The sequence below is a fragment of the Trichomycterus rosablanca genome, chromosome 1 (genome assembly GCF_030014385.1).
Source record: "Trichomycterus rosablanca isolate fTriRos1 chromosome 1, fTriRos1.hap1, whole genome shotgun sequence".
NCBI lineage: Eukaryota > Metazoa > Chordata > Actinopteri > Siluriformes > Trichomycteridae > Trichomycterus > Trichomycterus rosablanca.
The window spans coordinates 28,604,356-28,628,241 of NC_085988.1; the positions used below are offsets into that span (position 1 = coordinate 28,604,356).

The following is a 23,886-nucleotide window of genomic DNA, read 5'->3' on the forward strand; positions in this document are numbered from 1 at the left end:
AATAATAGCTGTTGGTAATAATATTTACGGGGGGCAAGTTCTTACACAGATATAAACCAAAATATATACCACAATATAATATGTGTAATATTATTATTAATGGCATCACAGTCTAGTATTTAAAGATATACTACCTGCTTACATAAACTTTATATATTTTTATATAATTTCAAAAGGATTGAGTAAAAATAAATCTGATTTAATGAGTAAAAATATATCTTGTCCATTATTTAACAGTACTGACCATCATTACATGAATCTTGAGAAATTCAGCATGCTTGTAGGTTTGTTGACCTCCCGAGTATTTGTGTGGTGTTCCCCTCGGGAATTCTTTTGTCCCAGGAAGAGCATTAGGGAGTGCACCCTGTTTGAGCATTTTGAAGAAAGGAAGCAGCTGCCTGCTGTGGAAATGATGCATGCTGCTGTTTTAATGTTAACAGCTGCAGATGTGGCCTCTTCGGCCACAGGGGACAAGATCACAAACAGTTCTCCCTAGAGTGGAGATGCTTAATGATAACAACTACAGGGGTTGGACAAAATAACTGAAACACCTGTCATTTTAGTGTGGGAGGTTTCATGGCTAAATTGGACCAGTCTGGTGGCCAATCTTCATTAATTGCACATTGCACCAGTAAGAGCAGAGTGTGAAGGTTCAATTAGCAGGGTAAGAGCACAGTTTTGCTCAAAATATTGCAATGCACACAACATTATGGGTGACATACCAGAGTTCAAAAGAGGACAAATTGTTGGTGCACGTCTTGCTGGCGCATCTGTGACCAAGACAGCAAGTCTTTGTGATGTATCAAGAGCCACGGTATCCAGGGTAATGTCAGCATACCACCAAGAAGGACAAACCACATCCAACAGGATTAACTGTGGACGCAAGAGGAAGCTGTCTGAAAGGGATGTTCGGGTGCTAACCCGGATTGTATCCAAAAAACATAAAACCACGGCTGCCCAAATCACGGCAGAATTAAATGTGCACCTCGACTCTCCTGTTTCCACCAGAACTGTCCGTCGGGAGCTCCACAGGGTCAATATACACGGCCGGGCTGCTATAGCCAAACCTTTGGTCACTCGTGCCGATGCCAAACGTCGGTTTCAATGGTGCAAGGAGCGCAAATCTTGGGCTGTGGACAATGTGAAACATGTATTGTTCTCTGATGAGTCCACCTTTACTGTTTTCCCCACATCCGGGAGAGTTACGGTGTGGAGAAGCCCCAAAGAAGCGTACCACCCAGACTGTTGCATGCCCAGAGTGAAGCATGGGGGTGGATCAGTGATGGTTTGGGCTGCCATATCATGGCATTCCCTTGGCCCGATACTTGTGCTAGATGGGCGCGTCACTGCCAAGGACTACCGAACCATTCTGGAGGACCATGTGCATCCAATGGCGGTGCCGTGTGTCAGGATGACAATGCACCAATACACACAGCAAGACTGGTGAAAGATTGCTTTGATGAACATGAAAGTGAAGTTGAACATCTCCCATGGCCTGCACAGTCACCAGATCTAAATATTATTGAGCCACTTTGGGGTGTTTTGGAGAAGCGAGTCAGGAAACGTTTTCCTCCACCAGCATCACGTAGTGACCTGGCCACTATCCTGCAAGAAGAATGGCTTAAAATCCCTCTGACCACTGTGCAGGACTTGTATATGTCATTTCCAAGACGAATTGACGCTGTATTGGCCGCAAAAGGAGGCCCTACACCATACTAATAAATCATTGTGGTCTAAAACCAGGTGTTTCAGTTATTTTGTCCAACCCCTGTACATCTGTATAGTTTCCGCATAAATGAGGTTTCCTTAAGACATTTACCTAAAAAAGACGAGGGATCTTCAAAAAGTTTCCGCACTTTTATATTTTGGTTGGAAACTGAGGGTGGGAGGAGTAGTACTTGGTCATGTCTGAGAGACTGAAAGAGAGCTTAAAGTTTGGATTTAGCACTATCTGATTTTGCTCAAATAAGCTATAAGGGGAAGAAGATTTTCATGTGATGATGTGAAAGCAGCAGTGCATCAGTGGCTACGATCTCAACCAAAAACATTTTTGCTGAGGGCATTAAAAATTGGTACGATGCTGGGAAAAATGCATGTAATTTAATGTAAATGTAAAGTGATGTAATTTGTTTTTGAATTCTCGTATATAGATATACCGACCAGTCATAACATTATGACCACTGACAGGTGAAGTGAATAACACTGATTATCTCTTCATCATGGCACCTGTTAGTGGGTGGGATATATTAGGCAACATTTTATCCTCTAAGTTGATGTGTTAGAAGCAGCAAAATGAGCAAGCGTGAGGATTTGAGCGAGTTTGACAAGAGCCAAATTGTGATGGTTAGACAACTGGGTCAGAGCATCTCCAAAACTGCAGCTCTTGTGGGGTGATCCCGGTCTGCAGTGGTCAGTATCTATCAAAAGTGGTCCAAGAAAGGAACAGTGGTAAACAGGCGACAGGGTCATGGGCGGCCAAGGTGGGGAGCGAAGGCTGGTCTGAAGGCTGGTCCGTGTGGATCTAACAGACGAGCTACTGTAGCTCAAATTGCTGAAGAAGTTAATGCTGGTTCTGATAGAAGGGTGTCAGAATACACAGTGTATCACAGTTTGCAGCGTATGGGACTGCATAGTCGCAGACCAGTCAGTTAGGAAGGTGGCCATAATGTTATGCCTGATTCATGTAAGTATACTGGCACTTGGCGTTTTTGCAGATCTCTCTCTCTCTCTCTCTCTCTCTCTCTCTCTCTCTCGCTCTCTCTCTCTCTCTCTCTCTCTCATTTAGCAATATCCTAAAACATATTAAGAACTATTTAAACTTAATTACCACTCATTAACACGAACACTAAAATCTGATTGGCTGAGCCGCGTTCGAAGCCGTTGTAAAATCCCCGATAAACGCACACCTAGGACCACCTCACATCATTCCATATTAATACACCACTGAAAAGAAAAAGTGAATGTTATGTTCGCCCTCATGTTGCCTAGCAACACTGTTAACGAACTACCTGGGGTCGCGGAAGAATGCTTTTTGTAAGTGTTTTTGTAAATAAAAACATTTATAAATTGAACATTGTTGTATTTTATTTAAGCAATAGAACACTTGAGGTCGTGTGTTATCGCGAATAACATCACGGCTGTGATTTGGTCGCAGGCACGAGCCGAAGGCTCGCGATAACACACGACCTCAAGTGTTCTATTGCTTTTATACAACAGTTTTTACAAAATAAAGAAAGAAAATAAATCAAAGAAGCCCTGAATTTCATAATAAATATGCTTTAATATTGACAATACCTTCCGCCAAAAAGTAGTTCCACAACTAATATAAAGTTTAACACTACAAAGCAAACATCCCAAGTTGCAAAAACTCATTTCAGGGAGGTAAGAAGAACAAGAAGAAACAGGCAAGAACCTCCGAAGTTGAAAAAAAAAAGAAATAAAAAACCTCTCACACACACCAAAGGATATGGGTAATAACAGAACTTTTAGGAGCCGTTAACTGGGCTATTAAGCTAACTGTTCGCGTTACAAACACATTAATGTTCCCTACATAGTGCACTAGATTGTGTATCAGATAACGCATTCACGTTCACTACATAGTGCACTAGACAATATATTAGACAATTGATTTATGTTCCCTACACAGTGCGCTAGATTGTATATCAGATAACGGATTTAAAACGCGATCCGGAAAAAAGTCTGTGTTGCCTGCATGCGCGTTTGTGTGCATGAAGCTTGTCGTTACTGGCAACGCGTCAGCAGAGTAATACAGTTGTGGTATGAAAAGGCCGTGCTGTTATCACGAATATCAGCACAGTTAGAACGCTTCTCAACCAATCAGATTGTAAGGTCGGAAGTAAGTGTTGTATAAAATATGTTATGTTGACCGCCGTTTTATAAAAGCAATAAGCCACTGGAGACCGTGCGTTACTGCTATGATTTTATCACGGGGAAAGACGTTTTAGGCTCTCCGCTTCGCGTCGTGCCAAAACAACCTTCCCCGTGATAAAATCGCAGTAATGCACAGTCTCTCGTGGCTTATTGCTTTATTTGACGGCTTTAAGGCGTCTAAGAAACAAATATTTTTGTGTTGTAATTTAATTTGGATTCATTTGGTTAGAAAAGTGATCTTTTAAAAGGTTTTGTCTTTATGTTAGAGATTGCTGTCGTGATGAAATGCATAAATTCATTTTGGCTGTAAAGATTTACCTCCTCAAATGTTCTGGAATGTCAGTCTATGTTTTCCTTGCTGGTTTCTAATGCACTGATACAGTTTGCAAGAAGCAGCCTGAAAATATGATGCCCTGACAATCATACTTCACTGTAAGTATGGTGTTCTTACCCAATTTAAATAATTCATCTACAGGTTGAATAACATCTGACCTCGGGGCTATGTCCACTATTAACCTAACGTATTATGTTCTAAAGTAAGCGCTAGTAAGAATATTTTGTTGCGTTTATTGCACGTTAAGAAGGAGTGTGTACTCAATCATACCAGTAGATGGCAGCAGAGTCTTAGCAGAGTCTGCAGTGAAAAACAGACAAAAATGTACTAGCCCCATTTCCCTGAAAGTTGGGACACTTTCTAAAAATGCAATAAAAACTAAAAGCTTTATTTGTTAAATCGCTTGAGTTTGTACTTAACTGATAAAAGTAAAAATATACATTTAATTGTTTTCCCTGACAAACCTGACTGCATTTTGAAAATATAAAAAAATGGAATGTGATGCCTGCAACACACTCAAAAAAGTTGGGACAGAGGCAAAATGAGACTAAGGTTTCGCAATTAGCAGTTTAACAGCAGTGCAAGAAGAGCATCCTCCAAAGGCTTAGTCTTTGCAAGCAAGGATAGGTCATGGTTCACCACTTTGTGCCAAACTTTGTAGGAAATTGTTCAAGACTATGTTTCTCAGTTTGTAAGAAATACAGGTCTTTCACCATCGACAGTTCATAACTATTATGAAAAGTTTCAGGGTGTCAGGGAAAATCTTAGTACATTATGGCCAAGTGCGGAAACTACTGCTGAATGTGCATGACCAATAAATGTCACTGTCACTTAACACAGTCTGCCACTGCATCAAGAAATGCACAGTGCATAAGAGGAACTTTATATTCATTTTGCTCAGAAATGTTGGTGAGTTCTCTGGGCCGAAATCATCTGAGATGGGCTGAAAGACAGTGGAAAGTGTGGTCATTTTTGGGAAAAATATACGTTGGATTCTAATTGCCAAAAATTGAAAAGACCACCCAGAGCTCCTAAGCTTGGGCTAGTACTGCACCCAAGGATGCATCTGTCTGCAGGAAAAAAGGCTGGCTAAAATCTGCATAGCCAAGCAATGGAAATGTGGTAACTTAAACTTTCAAGGTCTTAAAGGTTTTCTCATACTCGTCAGTCCAGTCAAATGGCACTGCAAATTGTCCCTTCTTTCCAAGGGTCACAAGAGGTAGGCCGGTACAGTGGTGCAGCATTAGCTGCTCTTTAACAAACCTGTGGTAATATTTTTCAAGAGCTCCCATCTGTTCTCTGGTCTTTTTCTTTGCGCCACTTTACTGAATTTGTCTGGGTCTGACTTGATAACCTTGTTTGATACCATGGCCTAAATAGTGCAAACAGGGTTACTTCATCAAAGATGTAACCTTAGTTTAGCGTGTGTCTTGCTCATTTCTCCCCCTTGTTGGTACTTTCCTTAGTTTTGTGTGTTTTATAAAATGGGAAGAAGGGAGACTGGACACCACCAGTGTTCAATAATGCAGCTCAGTAGTAGCAGTGCATTCTGCAACAGTCTGGTTTACACAGAGAGAGGATGTGAATGTACAGTTCAGCAGCCACATGGCCAATAACAGCAGCTTCACAGCTTTGATTGGGCTGTCCTTCAATTCACAACATCCTTTAATTCATAACAAACCACTCAAAATTACTGTGTGCCGACAAACACATTATTAACATTATACCATGATCTAAAGCATTGTTCAAGAAGTCGGTACAGTATAGAAAATGCAAATAACAAAACAGTGTTTCATACATTTACTTTGACTTGTATTTCACTGCAGACAATATGAACCCAAGATATTAAATGTTTTGTCTGGTCAATTTTATTTGTTAATATACAATCATTCCTATATTTCAGACTTGCAACACATTCCAAAAAAGTTGGGACGGTAAAGTATTTATCACTTTTTGATGTTGCTATTCTTTCTCACAACACTTAAAAGACATTTTGGCATGATACTAAATGATAACGTGTTTCAGGTGTTATTTGTCCCATTCTTGTGCAAACGTGTGCTACAGTACGAGGTTGTTGTTGTTGCATTTTCATTTAAAAATTCTTCACACATGTTCATAGGGGACAGGTCAGGACTGCAGGCAGGCTAGTCCAGTCCCCTACCTGCTTCTTCCACAGCCATGCCTGTGGTTTTACATTGTTTCGTGGAAAAAACATGGACGTCCTTGACAAGATGTTATCTTGAGGGCAGCATGTTTCTCTAAAATCTTAATGTACTTTTCTGCATTCATGCTGACATCACAGAAGTGTAAATTACCTTTGCCAATGGCACTGAGACAGCCCCATACCATGACAGACCCTGGCTTTTGGACTTCCTGCTGATAACGAATGTGTTGCAGGCCTGAAATGCAGAAATTGATGTATATTAACACATAAAATTAAGATGACCAAAAAAAAAAACTCCTGAAACATTTTGGGTTCATACTGTTTGCAATAAAGTAAAAGTCAATGTAAGAAATGTATATTTTATATATGTTTAAGTGGGAACATTTGGATCTATATCAAGTTTTAGACTTGGCTCTGGATAGCAAAACTTAGCTATTACTACATAAGTTTTTGATGGATGGTTCATGTCAGAGACATCACTGTGTTGTATAATTTGGCAGGGGTTTCATCAAAATACTCCCTGGTAAAAAAAAAAAAGTTTAAGCTCTGCAGTAGGTGCAATATGATCCAAGATGCAGGTTTAGCTTGGAGCTGAATAGTGGTTGTAATTTAGATGTTTGACTTTTTTTCCTTCTGATTTTATCCCCCTTCTTCCTTAGTTTTGTGTTTTGATGTGTCCTTGTCATTACTGACGTCGTTACTGCATGAGGTGGTACCTGCAGCACATTCAGGCTGCACAGGTAGTCCAGCTCCTCCATGAGGGCACATTCATCTCTGCCAAATCTGGTGTTCTCTGGCGAATGCGAACACCAGATTTGGCAGGTCTGCCACTGTTGCCCCATTCTCATCACAGATGAAAGCAGGTTCACACTGAGCACATGTGACAGTCTGGAGACGCCATGGTAAACATAATGCTGCCTGCAACATCATCCAGCATGACCGGTTTGATGGTGGGTCAGTGATGGTCTGGACAGGCATATCCTTGGAGGGTCACACGCACAAAAAAAGTGATACCCTGACAGCTTTTAGGTAATGTGATGAAAACCTCAGAGTCACTGTCAGACCTAACATTGGTGCAGTAAAGCCTGGATTCCAGCTGGTGCAAGTCAATGCCAGGCCTCATCTTGTCAGAGTGCATAAGCAGTTCCTGGATGACGAAGGCATTGATGCCATTGACTGGCCCTCACATTGTGATTTAAGTGTTTTATTCAGCATTGTAGTTTAAGAAGAAGTGTCCACATACTTTGGCTTACTTATTGTAACTGTTCCACAAAGTTTGATGTGCTCTAAGGAAATGCTGAAGATGGTGTGAGGGTGTGTTATTTGATGTATGTCCTTAAGTAAATAGCCAGCCTGCAATGCAGGAATAAATGTATATTAACAAATAAAATGAAGATGACCAGAAAAAAATAAACACTTTTGAAATATTTTGGGTTCATTCTGTCTGCAATAAAGTAAAAGTCGATGTAAGAAATGTATATATTATATATATTAAAGTGGGAACATTTGGATCTATATTGAGTTTTAGACTTGGCTCTGGATAGCAGTACTCAGCTTTTACTGCATATTTTTGATGGATGGTTCATGTCAGAGACATCGCCGTGTTGTATTTTTTGGCATGGGGTTGATGAAAATGCTCTCTGATAAAAACTCTACGGTATAAGCTCTGCAAGAGGTGCAATACTATCCAACATGCAGGTTAAGTTTAGCTTGGAGCTGAATAGTAGTTTGCCCTTAAGTAAATAGCCCCAGCACTGTATGTGTCAGTGCTGCAGCAAAATCCTGATGTAACTGCTGGTCCTCGGAGCAGATTGCATTACTCTTCCTTTCCGCAATGGCTGATTGATCGCAGTGAGTGAGCCAGCTAGCTGTTCTTCTAATGAATGGCGCTGGATTTAAGCAGTCCGAGAGAGAGGAGAAGGACTGAGTCATTCATTATCTGCAGTTAGTTTATGTAGTGGGGCAGGTCACCCCTTGCTTTTGAAGTGCAAGGTGAAGCCCTGCACAAATTATATAATGAATATAAGTATAAATCTTTAATCGAGGTGTAACACTACTGTGGCCACTAACAAAAAAGGGGACAATCACAAATAAAAGGTGACCAAACTAATAGAAACAAAGTAAGAAATAAAAGACACAAAAACATTCACAGCCCACAGTGGGGAAAGTGGACAGAATTGGGATACCTCAAAACTGAGAACTGGTTGATGTACAAGAATGATGAGCCTTATAAAGTGACCAGTGTGTTAGGTGTCTTTTAGGTGCCATTCATCTAATTAGATATAGATTACTAACTTACTTTGGTACTTAGTATGGTTGTATGCCGTATCCATGGTGACCTGTGAGCAAAAGTACACAAGAGAGGTTAGTATGTCCGAATACATAGTATTCATTAAACAGTATGCAAAAAGTACCCAGATGACCTTCTGCATGGACAGCCATTTTTGAGTATACAAGCACAGCACACTTGCCGTCCGATAATCTACCATAATTCAACTTGAGCTGCAAAGGTGTTCATAGCGAAGAAGAAAGATGGCGGAAAGCGGAGTAAGACAAACATTAAAAATGTCATGATTAAGTACAACCCTGAGTAGTGTTATCAGTAGCTTTGTGGAGAACGACAGAATTAATTTTGTCTGATCTTAAAGTTGTTTTAACTGTGGTGATGTGATGTCATGCATCATGTGATGTTGGTAAGATGGCGGATGTAGCACATTTAAGGTTGTGTGCATACTGCACACTTGCATACTGAAAGAGCTTACTGCTTTACTGGCCGAACAGTGCACTGCCTCAAATTTAGTATGTACTATTTAAGTATGCGATTTTGAGGCCGCTCAGGTGGTGCAGCGGTAAAAACACACGCTGGAACCAGAGCTGGGATCTCGAATACATCATATCTGAATAACGATTGTTCAGATATGGGTGGGATTAAGCCGGATAGGGTCTCTCTCTCATAATTAATGCAATTACGACCTCTGCTGGCTGATTGATGGCGCTTGCACAGAGATGAGAAAAGAGTGCTTTCAGGGTGTGTCTCCGTACACAGTGCTGAACTGCACTGCACTCATGAAAGTGTAGGTGATACGATGCATACGGCATGCTGCCCACGTGTCGGAGGGGGTGTGGGTTAGCTTCGTTCTCTTCAATCAGAGCAGGGATCAGCATTGGTGGAGAGGAAGCATGACGCAATCGGGCAATTGGACGCACTAAAAGGGAGAAAAAGGGGAGAAAATGCATAAAGAAAAATATTTTTAAAAAGTATGCCGCTCAGGTGGCGCAGCGGTAAAAACACATGCTTCAACCGGAGCTGGATCTCGAGTACGTCGTATCGAATCCAGCTCTGCCTTACCGGCCGAGGCTGAGCGGCTATATGAACAACGATTGGCTGTTGTTCAGATGGGCAGGACAAAGGTCGGAAGTGGGTCTCTCTTTGTCAGAATGGTGCGGTTATGTCCTCTGCTGGCTGATTAGAGGCGCCTACATGGAGATGAAGGAGTGCTCTTAGGGTGTGTCTCTCCGCACGCAATGCTAGGTGGCGCAACACTCGTCAATGTGTGGGTGGCAAGATGCATACGGCTTGCTGCTCACGTGTCGGAGGAGATGTGGGTTAGCTTCGATCTCCTCGGTCAGGACAGGGATCGGCAGAGGCAGAGAGAATGCGTGATGCAAATTGGGCAATCGGACGCACAAAAGGGAGGAAATTTTTCTTTTAAAGTATGCGATTTCGGACGCACCCATTGTTTCAAAGCAACTTTACAGAATCCAGGACTGACAGACCAAAAACACACGCTCTAAATAAGAAAAATTAATTTAACTAAAAGTTACAATTAGCAAAAATAATCAACATACAAATGAAGTTTATTATTCAGTCAGGGGCGGCTCGTTCCTTAGGGTGATCGGGCGACGCACCACCAAAGGATGAAAGGGAAGAAATTTTTCTATCACAGCTGTTACTGTTCTGGACAGTCTGTCTTGCCTCTGAATATTGTAGTCCATCAGCGTCAAGTTGTGTTCCATACAGTACCGCCCCTTTTGGGGAGATTTCAGTCTGTTAAGGCTCTTTTTTTCGAACTGCAGGCGCTTCAATACAATCTGAATGGGTTCCGGGAGGGCTCGCACTTACGTGCTTGCGTCACACGTAACCTGGCGTCACGATCTCGTCACCATGACTACCATTACCTCAGTTCGGAGCAACTCCATCGTGTAATCAGGATAAATTAGCAATTTAAGAATTAGGGCCATCCAGACCAAATTTAAACATTAAGCAAGTATCTACAAAGGGGGGAAAATCATATAAGTTACAAGTAAATTACAAGTAAGTAATGTAATTTTTAAATTGTGAATTGTGATTGCACTTATTGTATCTCCCCAATTGTTTAATCGTACTTCTTTATTCATTGCACATCAGCCCCGATGCCTCTTTATTCTGGATCTGCTGCACCTAAAATAAAATGCTATCTGATGAAGACTGAATTAAATTGTTAGTGTGAAGGCTTTACTTAATTTTATGATTAATGGTAAAGCTGGTCTCTCTCCATGTTCAAAGTTATTTGTGAGGGCGAACTGACAGATGACTTAAGACGTTAATTATTTAAGCTTTAATTTACCCATTGAACGGGTCACCTTGGCCATCATCGCAACAAATGCCCCCCCTGAGAGATTTGGCAGAAGCCGCCACTGTATTCAGTCCAGTCTGTGATAAAGTCTGTAATGAGTTCTGGACATTTTTGGTGCAAACACGCCAGGTTCCTGTTATATCTCCAGGAGCAGCATTGTTGGTACAATTGTTAAGCACTACTTAGTATGAGTTAGTAGTGGGCTTCGATGCGGTTTGGGACGAAACCTTGTGTTTTTGTTACCGTCCTAATAAGCGCGCAATTTCCCTTGGGCTCGGTAACCCTGCCCTGCGGAAGCCCTGCTATCAGTGAAGGCGGGCTCGGATCCACACATGGAAAAGAGGCTCCACAAAGCCGGGCTGTTCTTTGTCTTTTCCGCGAAGCAAGAAGAACTCTCTGGGTCTGAGAGAAGAAACAAGGAGAGAAACAAACCGCTAAGAACATTAGCTACACTGCTGCACAGCATGAGGTTTAAACGGAACGGTTCCTACACTTTACATAGGTAAGCTGCTCTGCGTTTACTCATGCGTGTATATCCGATCACTGGATTCTGCAGCCATATGCTTCTCTTCATTTTGTATAATCAATTAAATAACTGAAGTTAATAGCGACAGCGTTTGTTAGGTGTATACATTTTATCGAGTCATCAAGGACGTTTTCAATTATTTTTTTATAAGAACAATTCTAATTATTAGTAGATCCATCATTATCTGTATCAGATTCATTAGTTTATTGCATATGTTGCATGAACACGTGTCCGGGTTGCTAGTCTTAGTGATCATAAAAAATAGGATTAAATAAAGAAACGAGCACTAAGCATCCTCCCATCCACAATGCTTCTCTCAAATTTTTCCATTTCTCTTTAAACGCCGGTGACATACAGACTAGTCATAGTCTGATCATTAGAACACAAGTCACACGTTCTCCTCAATGACTCCTCTCATTTTATTATTTCCTCTTTTTGTTTCTTTTGGTGCCTTTTTAATTATAGGCTTTTAAAAACTGGTCCCTAATGCAGATCTGTACAGTGGATATAAAAAGTGTACACACCCCTGTTAAAATGCCAGGTTTAGTGATGTAAAAAAATGAGACCAAGATAAATCATTTCAGAACTTTTTCCACCTTTAATTAATGTGACCTATAACCTGTACATCTCAATTGCAAAACTAACTAAAATCTTTAGGGGGAAGAAGTAAAAAATAAAAAAATAAAATAATGTGGTTGCATCAGTGTGCACACCCTCTTATAACTGGGGTGTGTGGTTGTGTTCAGAATGAACCAATCACATTCAAACTCATGTTAAATAGGAATCAGTAGACACCTGCCATCATTTAAAGTGCCTCTGATTAACCCCAAATAAGTTCAGTTGTTCTAGTAGGCATTTCCTGACATTTTCTTAGTCGCATCTTACAGCAAAAGCCATGGTCCACAGAGAGCTCCCAAAGCATCAGAGGGATCTCATTGTCAAAAGGCATCAGTCTGGAGAAGGGTACAAAAGAAATTCCAAGGCATTAGATATACCATGAAACACAGTGAAGACAGTCATCATCAAGTGAAGAAAATATAGGACAACGGTGACATTGCCAAGAACAGGACGTCCCTCCAAAATTGATGAAAAGACAAGAAGAAAACTGGTCAGGGAGGCTACCAAGAGGCCTACAGCAACATTAAAGGAGTTGCAGGAATTTCTGGCTCGTACTGGCTGTGTACTACGTGTGACAACAATACCCCGTATTCGTCATATGTCTGGGCTATGGGGTAGGGTGGCAAGACGGAAGCCTCTTCTTACGAAGAAAAACATCCAAGCCCGGCTACATTTTGCAAAAACGCATTTGAACTCTCCTAAAAGCATGTGGGAAAATGTGTTATGGTCTGATGAAACCAAGGTTGAACTTTTCGGCCATAATTCCAAAAGGCATGTTTGGTGCAAAAACAACACTGCACATCACCAAATGAACACCATACCCTCAGTGAAGCATGGTGGTGGCAGCATCATGCTGTGGGGCTGTTTTTCTTCAGCTGGTACTGGGGCCTTAGTCAAGGTGGAGGGAATTATGAACAGTTCCAAATACCAGATGATGTTGGCACAAAACCTTCAGGTTTCTGCTAGAAAGCTGAAGATGAAGAGGAACTTCATTTTTCAGCACGACAACGACCCAAAGCATACATCCAGATCAACCAAAGAATGGCTTCACCAGAAGAAGATTAAAGTTTTGGAATGGCCCAGCCAGAGCCCAGATCTGAATCCGATTGAAAATCTGTGGGGTGATCTGAAGAGGGCTGTACACAGGAGATGCCCCCGCAATCCGACAGATTTGGAGCGTTTTTGCAAAGAAGAGTGGGCAAATATTGCTAAGTCAAGATGCGCCATGCTGATAGGCTCCTACCCAAAAAGACTGAGTGCTGTAATAACATCAAAAGGTGCTTCAACAAAGTATTAGTTTAAGGGTGTGCACACTTATGCAACCACAATATTTTAGTTATTTATTTTTTTACTTTTTCCCCCTAAAGATTTTAGTTAGTTTTGCAATTGAGATGTACAGGTTATAGGTCACATTAAAGGTGGTAAAAGTTCTGAAATGATTTATCTTGGTCTCATTTTTTTACATCACTAAACTTGGCATTTTAACAAGGGTGTGTACACTTTTTATATCCACTGTGTATGATAAGTAGTGATCTGTAGAGATGCTAATAGAACATAATGTATGCATCACCATGTCCAAATGTAATCTCATTGTAATATCTGAGTTCAGAGTAAAAAAATAGTACACTAGTACTAGCACTTTGTAGTTCTACAATTACTGACTGTACACCATCTGTTTCTCTGCATGCTTTGTTAGCCCCCTTTCATGCTGTTTTTCAATGATCAGGACTCTCCCAGGACCACTACAGAGCAGGTATTATTTGGGTGGTGGATCATTCTCAGCACTGCAGTGACACTGACATGGTGGTGGTGTGTTAGTGTGTGTTGTGCTGGTATGAGTGGATAAGACACAGCAATGCTAATGGAGTGTATTTAAACACCTCAGTGTCACTGCTGGATTGAGAATAGTCCAACAGCCAAAAATATATCCAGCCAACAGCGCCCTGTGGCAGCGTCCTGTGACCACTGATGAAGGTCTAGAAGATGACCAACTCAAACAGCAGCAATAGATCAGCGATCGTCTCTGACTTTACATCTACAAGGTGAAGCAACTAGGTAGATGTGTGTAATAGAGTGGACAGTGAGTATTTAAAAACTCCAGCAGCGCTGCTGTGTCTGATCCACTCATACCAGCACAACACACACTAACACACCACCACCATCTCATTGTCACTGCAGTGCTGAGAATGATTCACCACCTAAATAATACCTACTCTGTGGTGGTGCTGGGGGGTCCTGGCGATTAAAGAACAGAGTGAAAGAAGGCTAAAAATGTATGTAGAAAAACAGATGGACTACAGTCAGTAATTGTAGAACTACAAAGTGCTCATATATGGTAAGTGGAGCTGATAAGATGGACAGTGAGTGTAGAAACAAGGAGGTGGTTTTAATGTTATGGCCGATCAGTGGATAGATAGATAGATAGATAGATAGATAGATAGATAGATAGATAGATAGATAGATAGATAGATAGATAGATAGATAGATAGATAGATAGATAGATAGATAGATAGATAGATAGATAGATAGATAGATAGAATGTACGTCTCAAAACAAACATGAAATATCAGTTTTTTGACCATTTAATTGTGTTGGGCAGTTAATTGCAAGACTATTTTGTGTTAATGTCTCTGAATAAATGTGACTTGCATTTTAGTTGGAGTTACCAATAAACTGGCAACTTGGTGTAGGATTTTTGTAGACCTGCAAAATAAATCTAAAAATTTCAGTTGTAGCCTAGGTACCAGACTAGTAATTAGGTCACTGGTTCAAGCCCCACCACTGCCAGGTTGCCACTGTTGGGCCCTTGAGCAACGCCCTAAACCTATATACTGTCACTGTAATGTAAGTCGCCTTGCATAAAAGCATCTGCTAAATGCTGAAAATCTAAATGTAAAAAGCTTCATGTTATCATGCATAATTAATCTAATCTACAGGTCTGATCTGGTATGGTAAATAAGTGAACACATTATATACAAAGCAAGCTTTTGCAGTTTAACAAACACAATTACTTTAAATTCATTGAATTTAGGATCAAATGTGGCATGTGCAAAAGTGTTTTTTTAAATAGCATACTCTGTTTCCTGCAGAGCTTGTAACTTATTTTAACTTTCAGCAATACATAGAATTTGACCAGAGCAATCCAAACCATTGCATACTTATTATCTATGGTACATGCATCTTTCAATTTCAGGGTTTTAACAAAATGACACCATTATTGCATTTATGTCCTTTGATATTGTCACGACACAATTTAAAGTTTGTTTTGCTTGTATATTGCTTTTACAGTAGACAGTCACAAAACAGATTTACAGAGATCTATACTCCAAAAACACAAGCCAAAGTTGACAGTGGCACAGAAAAATGGGTGATTGTTTGATATAGAACACTGAAGAGGAACCAAGCTTGAAAAGGAGCCCATTATAATTGTAGAGTTCCTATTTTTATTCTATACTGCATTGTAATACAAAACCATCTGGTTTCTGTTTTAATAATCCAGTCACTGCTGGACTGCAAACTCAACTGTATCCCAGTGGAAAAGTCTTCATCATGAGGGACCTTTAGATAAAAGAGAAATGCCGCTGTCCAGACAGTGATGTCATTGCACTAATCTTCAAACTTTAACTGCTGGGAAACACTGTACTTTTTCCCACTGTGATGTTAAAGAAGAAACATATTTTAAATATACATTCTTATTGTTACCTTTAATTCATCATTAATGCTACAGTGGGAGCATTTGCTGTTAAAATTTTTCTGGTGCTTTTATTTGATAGTTATTAATAAGTGTATGTTTTGCTCCCCTGTAGTAAATTTAGCGAAAAAGGAAAGGACAACACTGGTCCACTTATCTAACCATCTAACTATATGATTTCAGTGTTAAAACCGTAACATTTCAAATGTTTTAAGTCTTTATGCTTACTAGCAACTTACTGGATGTGTCGATATCTGTAGTACAGTACTGTATCTCATGGCTTTTTGCTAGATTTTTGTGTCATTACTGCATGTGCTTAAAAATCACTTTTGCATTAACTAGTGTATATTAAAAATGCTGTTAAGAAGCTGTCAACATCACTTTCTATAAAAGTAAACCTTGATAAGCAATTTTGGAAATGATTAACCAGTGAACATAAGTGTCAACATGTTAAATCGAAATTTAGTGGCTGCTTGGAGCCACTAAATAGCCACTAAATATAGGACTTGAAGAAGAATAAGATGTGAGTGTTGTCAAAGAGATCTGAAAGGTCTGTTTAATGGGTTAGTTAGCATTTAGAAATTGCTTAGCTATTTTTTATTAAATAATGTCACAGTGGCTCGGTTGGTAGCACTGTCTGGTAATACTGTCGCTTTACAGTGAGAAGTTCCTGGGTTTGCATGTTCTTTCCTTGGGTTTCCTCCCACAGCTCAAAGACATGCAAGTGAGGTGAATTGGAGATACAAAATTACCTGTGACTGTTTTTGATATTGAACTTGAACTGATGAATCATGTATAACCTGTAACTATCTGTCCTGTCACGAATGTAACCAAAGTGTAAAACAAGGTGTTAAAATCCTTAAAAAATTATGACGTTGAATATTTGCATGTCCACACTGTTTCAAATACCCATGGATTTCTTTTTTGCATTTGACTTTGTGATACAGATGTTTTCCATAAATCTCCAAAAACAGCTGTATGTACATCTCTTTGTCATATATGACCTCGTCTTAAATCATTAGGAGGATATCCTGCTCTTAATACACCCGTTTAAACTCATTAGCTAATTGCTATAAACTGGATTGAACTGGGTTTGATGAAGCAGATAAACCATACCAACTGAATGCAAGGCAAGAGTACTTCAGACTGAGAAATAAAAAAGGAATCAAACATCCCACTCCTATAGTGGTTGTAGTTCTCAGGAAAATTGTTATACTCGAAATAAATCACTGGAGGAGTTTCGGCTGGTATTCAACACTAAAATGTTACTCTAGAGATCTATATATAAACCGTTCATGTTCCATGTTTTAACATTAGCATCACAGTGGGGCCTTATGACATCATGGTCTGTTGTACAATTCTGTGGTTATGGTAACAGTCTCTGTGGTGTTCAACATGTGTGTTTTGTCTACACGTTGATATTCTTTTAGTAGGTAGATTGACTGTTTTATATTTTCCATATATGTGAGTGATTGAATAATAACCTTAGATGGTCTTGCCTTGAACCTACTGTTTTTGTAAGACCTTGCTGGTTTAAAAGCTTTCTAAAGATGTTACTTACTGAGTAAGATCTGGGCAGCTTTTCATTCAAGTGCAGAGGATTTGTGGTTTGTTTTAATTTTGTTCACCAATCCTGCTCATTGTATTATTTTAAAATTGTGTTGGAACTGGTCATGTTTGTTTTGCTTATTATTATTATTTTTCGGTTACCATGTGGTAAAGCTTGCTTGATGCATTACGCCTAGTTCACACTACATGATTTTTGCCCTGATTTTTCGCTCGCCGACTGGTCGCCGCTAGATGTGCCAGCTCGGGACCAACTCTGCGTTCCTTCGGCGATCTAAACTCGACTCTCAATCGCTATATGTCAACTACTCAACAACTCGATCCAAGCGGCTCGCTGAGCACTCAGCGACTGAGGGGAGATATCTAGCATGTTGAATATCTGGATCATTCCGTTGCGACTGGCAATGAGTGTGGTGAGGAGGAGAATATAGTTAATGTATCAGAATCAGAATCAGATGTATCAGAATACATGGGCACACACACACAAGCATTACGATATTTGTGAACTTATCGTCCACACCAAACCATAATACCAACACTGCATTACAAAAAAAATATTTATTAACCTCCAACTCGCTACAGAACAAAACAATCCCTGCTGGTCGCGTTGCCAAATCCACTTCACTAAACTCCTCTTCACTTCTTGCATTTGTTTTTATGACAAAACGTAGTTTGGAAGACCAGAGAAGCTCGCCTGTGTTCCAGTTGGTGATAGATGGTGTAGTGTGAAACCCCCTATCGCCAATCAGTCGTGTAGTGTGAAAGCCATACCTTGAAAGACTCCTGATTACATGAGATCCAGCTGTGTAGTGTAAACTGTACAGCGACCTGACGACTTGGAAAGTCTTGTAGTGTGAACTTGGCATTAGTCGAGGCTGCACAATCAGAAATTCATAATGCTGAACAGGTTCTGCTCATATTATGTTCCTCTTAATGCTCTACTTCACTGCCATGTTTAATGATGTGTGACTTGTTGATATGAAACTTTGAGGTGTTTTCTCTTTTTATGGGATACTATAAGTTTGTGGGTTATTGGAGTAACCATCGGTCAATGACGGTCAATTATCTGAGAAATCGGCAAAATATGCTTCCCAAATAACGGCTGTATAAGGTTGACTAGTATACTAAATGTTCTGAATAACCAGTTGGATGTGTAATTGAAATATTTAAATTAGAGATGGGAGGATCGATCGGCTATGTATCGGTATCGGCCGATGTTTAATCAAAATATGCAATCGGCGATCGGCCGATATTTCTCAAATGTAGCCGATCCCGAGAGCCGATCGCGATTATGGCGTTCAGCTGCATATGCGGACAGGAAACATGTCGTCAGTCTGGCAGTTTTTTAGCGTATATGACACAGACTCATCCAGGACGTTTTGTAAAATTTGTAAAACCAACGTGTCTCGCGGGGGAACCAAAACAAAGACATTTAACACTACTAATCTGATACGGCACTTAAGAGGACACCATGCATGCGGCTGAATACAGTGAGTATCAAAAAACTGCAATCATTCAATTTAGACCATTAATTATTTTGACACAGAAAAACAGTAAATTGAAGTCAATACTGCAATAATTAAACATAGCCCTTAATGTTTTAAACGAAAAAAATGTATGTTAAAGGACAAATAATGTAATCTCAGGAAATAATCTCAGATAAAATCAGCATGTTTGGGTAAACCCTTAATAGACAGGAATTAAAAATCCTTACCAAAAGCGATAAGTGAGTCTGTAAAACTGCCTAGTCTAAGCCTTTTTAGCAATGATGGCTCAGCAGTTTTCAGCAACTGATTTTGCCAATCTAATGATCCCGCCTCAAGGTTCAGAGCCAGTGAGAGAGATGTTGCAGGAGGCACGGCAAATACGAGGGAGGGAGGCTGAGAGATACACACAGAAACCTGAAGAGAGAAAATGAGGAATTAAGGCAGATTCAGAAAGAGCAGTAGGGGAGGAAAAACACAGAAGAGGGAGGTAGCAAGAAAGGCTGAGCATAGCGTGAAACACACAAGTGCTAAGTGATCGTTCGGGACTGGCTGTGCTTGCCCACTGCGGAGGCTGCTGTTTGTTTGCTGACTGCGCCGCACCAAGGGGAAACCATCAAGCACTAACGCAGTTCTTTTCCCTGGCTGTGTGAGAGTGGCACGACTTGAACATTGCTGCAGAACTTTGCTCGCAGCTATGCCAAAGCCCTGAAGTCTTTATCATCTGGAAGTGAATCAGGATAGGACTTTCTGGAACTAAGCCTACGCTGACTGCACCAACAGCTGCATGGGGGTTCTGGTGTGTTGTGACTGCTTCTTTTATAGGTATCCCATTTTCCTCCTTCATCTCTTATTTGTTTTGAGCCTAGTTGTTCCATCTTCATCTGGTTCCTTTGGTGTTGGTTGTGTGGTCATTTTGAGCACATTTAAGGATGCAGGCTAACATTAGACTACAGTTTACATGGCAGAGAGCCAGTGTTATTGTCCGCAGGCCATGATAAGGCTTTTCTGTGGAGTTGAGGGCTCGAACAGAGTGTTCTGATCCAGTACTGCCACTAGTCTCAAGGGCATGTGTTGTGCTAAGGATACACCAGTCCTGCTTCTTGAGGTTTAAATGTTGGCAAATGTTACATTATTTTAAGCATGTGCATACATATATAGGGAGAGTAAATGAATGGGCTTTTTTACTTTACATGTGGTTGAGGTTTTGTGCCCACTGCAGGATATTTCTATATATAACTACTTGCTTCAGCTCAAGGATTTTTGATGATGCCTGCCAAAGTGAAGTAGTTACATCTGTGAGTCATTAAAATCGTCAGACACCAATCATTCTTGCCCCTTATTTGTTTGTTTGAATTGCTGTTGCTCTGGAAGTCAATGACTTGGTTAAGTATTGTCATCACACATGAGTTAATAGTTAATATTTAATCAGTTAATAGGGAAAAATGCAAACAGTAGGCTGAAATCGGCTGCTTTTAGTCTAAACATTCTTATTAAAGGGGGGGGGTTGTCAAAACTGGCACCGGCTCACACCATTTCCTGTTTGAGATACTCTAAACAAAGTCTTGGCTTTCCTAATGATTTTGCAAACCTGTTATATGTCAGTTAGGTGTAACGCCTTAAAGTTTTTGAGTCTGCCTTTATAAAGGGGCAAAGAAACATCAGCTATGTCACGTGCATGGACCTCTTTTTCATGTTGTTTGGTTTCTGCCATTCTATCTTTTGTGGTGGTCATTTCCTAAGGTAAAACACAGAAGGATTTTATTTATTCTAAATGACTAGAAGAGTCAAGACATTTCTACTCAATTTAAAACATGTTATAGTGACCTGTTGATTTATAGTGTATCTTTTCATCTATCCATTTTATTTTAATCAAGAATTTCATTTAATTAGATTTTTAGGTGCTATGTAAATAAAGATAAATTATTATTATTATGATTTTACACTGCCTGGCCAAAAAAATTTCACCACCTGGATTTAACTAAGCAAATAGGTAAGAGCCTCTCATTGGATAATTACTGCATGGGTGATTATGTTTCAGCTGGCAACAAGTTATTTAACCGTAACTGATGCAGTGAGTAGTTTCTCATTTGTTAAACAACCATGTCGAAAGACACATCCTGTGGTCATGGAAAAGATGTTAATCTGTTTCAGAAGGGTCAAATTATTGGCGTGCATCAAGCAGAGAAAACATCTAAGGAGATTTCTGAAACTACTAAGAATGCAGGGGTGAGAAGAGGAGGGCTGTACATGTGTTGGAAGAGGCGTGTACAGCGACGTACTCTCCTCGGATGCAATCTGGTATCTCTCAGCAGCGGAAGACAAAATTGAGTGTGCTACTTTTTATATTAGACAAAGAACCCAAGTAGACACAAAAGGCTCCTTTAAAAGTCATTGTTTGATTTTTTGATGAGTAGTCAATTGCTGTTTAGTCTTACCTGGCCTCATGTGAAAAAGTAATTGCCTGCCTAACTACTAAAATTGGGTTCAGTTTCACAAACCACACACATGCATGATTACAGCAGGACTGGTTGAATCTAAACATGACTACTAAACAGTCTGGCAATGTAAAGCAGGCTAGAAGGACTCAAACAGCAGCATGTGATGTCATGTTCTAAAAAGATTTAAATACAAATGTTGAAAAAAATGCTTTGACATAGGCGAACCACAGTGAGAGCCATTATCCAAAAATGGAGAAAACTCGAAAAGGTGGTAAATCAAGGCTTAGGGGTGGTGGCCGGCCAAAGCCCTTCTATGCATTGGTGACCTGTCCAGGGTATTTCTGCTTTATGCTTAGTGTTTTCTGGTGAAACCGAACGTGCTGCTAACCAGGATAAAGCAGTTGACTAAAATAAAATGAAACGTGGATCTAATGTGAGTCTAATCTATTTCCAGTATAAAGCTAAAGCTCTGCTTACCATCTTTTAATAATTACACTAATGGTAAAAAAAAAAATATCAAATACCAGCTGCACCTTTAAACATTATACCTTGCAATGAACTATTGACATTCTGAGTGCTGAACTAGTTCTGCACACAGTTCTTCTTACAGGTCTATATTACTGCCAGTTGTGCCACTTCACACTGCTTTAATCAGTAAAGCATAAAGCCTTGTTAATATAAAACTCTTAGGTGTTTTACATTTTGATGGGCTGCTCTAAGCTTCTCAGTAAATGGTTAACCCTCAGCTAATGACGGCTGGTTAACGGTTAACAATAATTTGAAATACTTATGTTGGTCAATTGATGCATTGTTTAGTTGTGTGGTTAATATAGCTTTATTGGTGGCATAAGGGTACAGCAGGTTGTGGCACTGTCTTTAAGAAGTTTTCCCCCTGTATCCATGTCTATTTCCTTTCTGAACCCTATTTTTTTCCACTTAACTCTCAACAACATGCAGAAGCTGGATTGACTGCTTTAATCTATTCCAAGCAGGGTGTAGGTAAGGGGTGGAGAATGGGTGTTATGCCTTGTCCCTTTACATTTACAACACTTAACCAAAGCAAATTAACAATTGTGACTGAAGGCCGCTCAGGTGGCGCAGCGGTGAAAACACACACTGAAACCAGAGCTGGATCTCGAATACATTGTATCGAATCTCACCTCTGCCTGCCGGCTAAGGCTGAGCGGCCACATGAACAACGATTGGCCTGTTGTTCAGATGGGAGACTAAGCCGGATGGGGTCTCTCTCTCTCTCTCTCTCTCTCTCTCTCTCTCTCTCTCTCTCTCATGACTGGTGCAATTACGACCTCTGCTGGCTGATTGATGGCGCCTGCACAGAGGTGAGAAAAGAGTGCTCTCAGGGTGTGTCTCTCCGTACACAACGCTGAGCTGCACTGCACTCGTCAAAGTGTAGGTGATAAGAAGCATACGGCTGCTGCCCACGTGTCGGAGGGGGTGTGGGCTAGCTTCGTTCTCCTCAATCAGAGCAGGGATCGGCATTGGGCATTGGGCACACGCCCAAAAAGGTTGTTGTCCAGTTAGTTTTTGATACCGTAAATCCAGATTTTACTGGTATTGGTGTTACCTATTACATTTTTGGTACTGAGATAATGCTGCTTACTGGATGATCTGTTTTCTCCAGCGCTTCATTCTCAACTGGAAAAGTTGCATAATCCTCATGTTGTGTTCAGTACTGCTTCACTGTCAGGTTTGTGTGCATTTGTTTTATTCTGCTTTTGCAATGCTGTTGGTCAGACCTGATATAACACAAACAGAACTGCACAGTCACCCAGTGTCAAAACTCAAGGTCAGTCTTTTCAGTCCGTGCCCAGCACCAGAGAGAAAAACTCCCCTCACTCCAGCCCAGTCAGGATACAGCTGCTCTGAAAAAATAGATGTGTCTTCTTTATTTGTTTGAATTATCCATTATAGGGTATGCTACAGACTTTGAATGTGAGTGTTATGATCATGTAATTTTAAAGTAATTGTTTTTGCAGTGCCAAGCATTTCTATATATACCACTAGGAAACTCCTTGTTAAAGCAAAGATGCAGTGAAGGGTACAGAGTTGCTTACTAAAGCATGTTCCTACAGAACACTCACGGCTCGGTAAAGGTGTACTCGGTGTCCTTCCCTGCTGTAAGTAACATCAGCAACTACACAAGGTTTAAACATGCTAGGGTCATCACCGTCACATTGTGTTCTCTATAAGCGTTTTTGTTCTCTGCTTGGTAATAGTAGGTGGATTGGTTGCCCTTAATTACAAAGCATTTTCCCTGATTGATGCAGTGTTTACTAACATATTGGTTCACTGTTGTTATACTTCCTAACTACTGTGGCTGACTTCCACACGCCCTCTCTGACACGTGTGCAGTAGCCGACTGCATCTTTTCATCTGCACGAGGCGAGTTCATATCTGGCTCGGTCTCGCACATGTGGAGTCATGCACAGATCTCCATTATCATTCTTCATTATCACCCGTCTCTGTGCTGGTGCCATCAATCAGCCAGCAGAGGTCGTAATTGCGTCAGTTATGAGGAATGGATTGTTCAAAGA

At 40.4% G+C, this 23,886-nt stretch overlaps 1 protein-coding gene across 3 annotated transcripts in view; it reads left to right on the plus strand.

The window, feature by feature from the left end:
- Positions 1 to 23,886, plus strand: part of mob2a (MOB kinase activator 2a) — a 95,590-nt gene that overhangs the window by 25,400 nt on the left and 46,304 nt on the right. For 2 of the 3 annotated variants that reach the window (XM_062990990.1, XM_062990988.1), the window contains exon 1: positions 19,368 to 19,715. The exons of the other annotated variant lie outside the window; for it this stretch is intronic. In XM_062990990.1, the coding sequence (XP_062847060.1) occupies positions 19,678 to 19,715 (38 nt within the window). In that variant the 5' untranslated portion in view covers positions 19,368 to 19,677. Of the gene's footprint in view, positions 1 to 19,367; positions 19,716 to 23,886 lie in introns of those variants that run through there. 3 annotated transcript variants of the gene reach the window in all.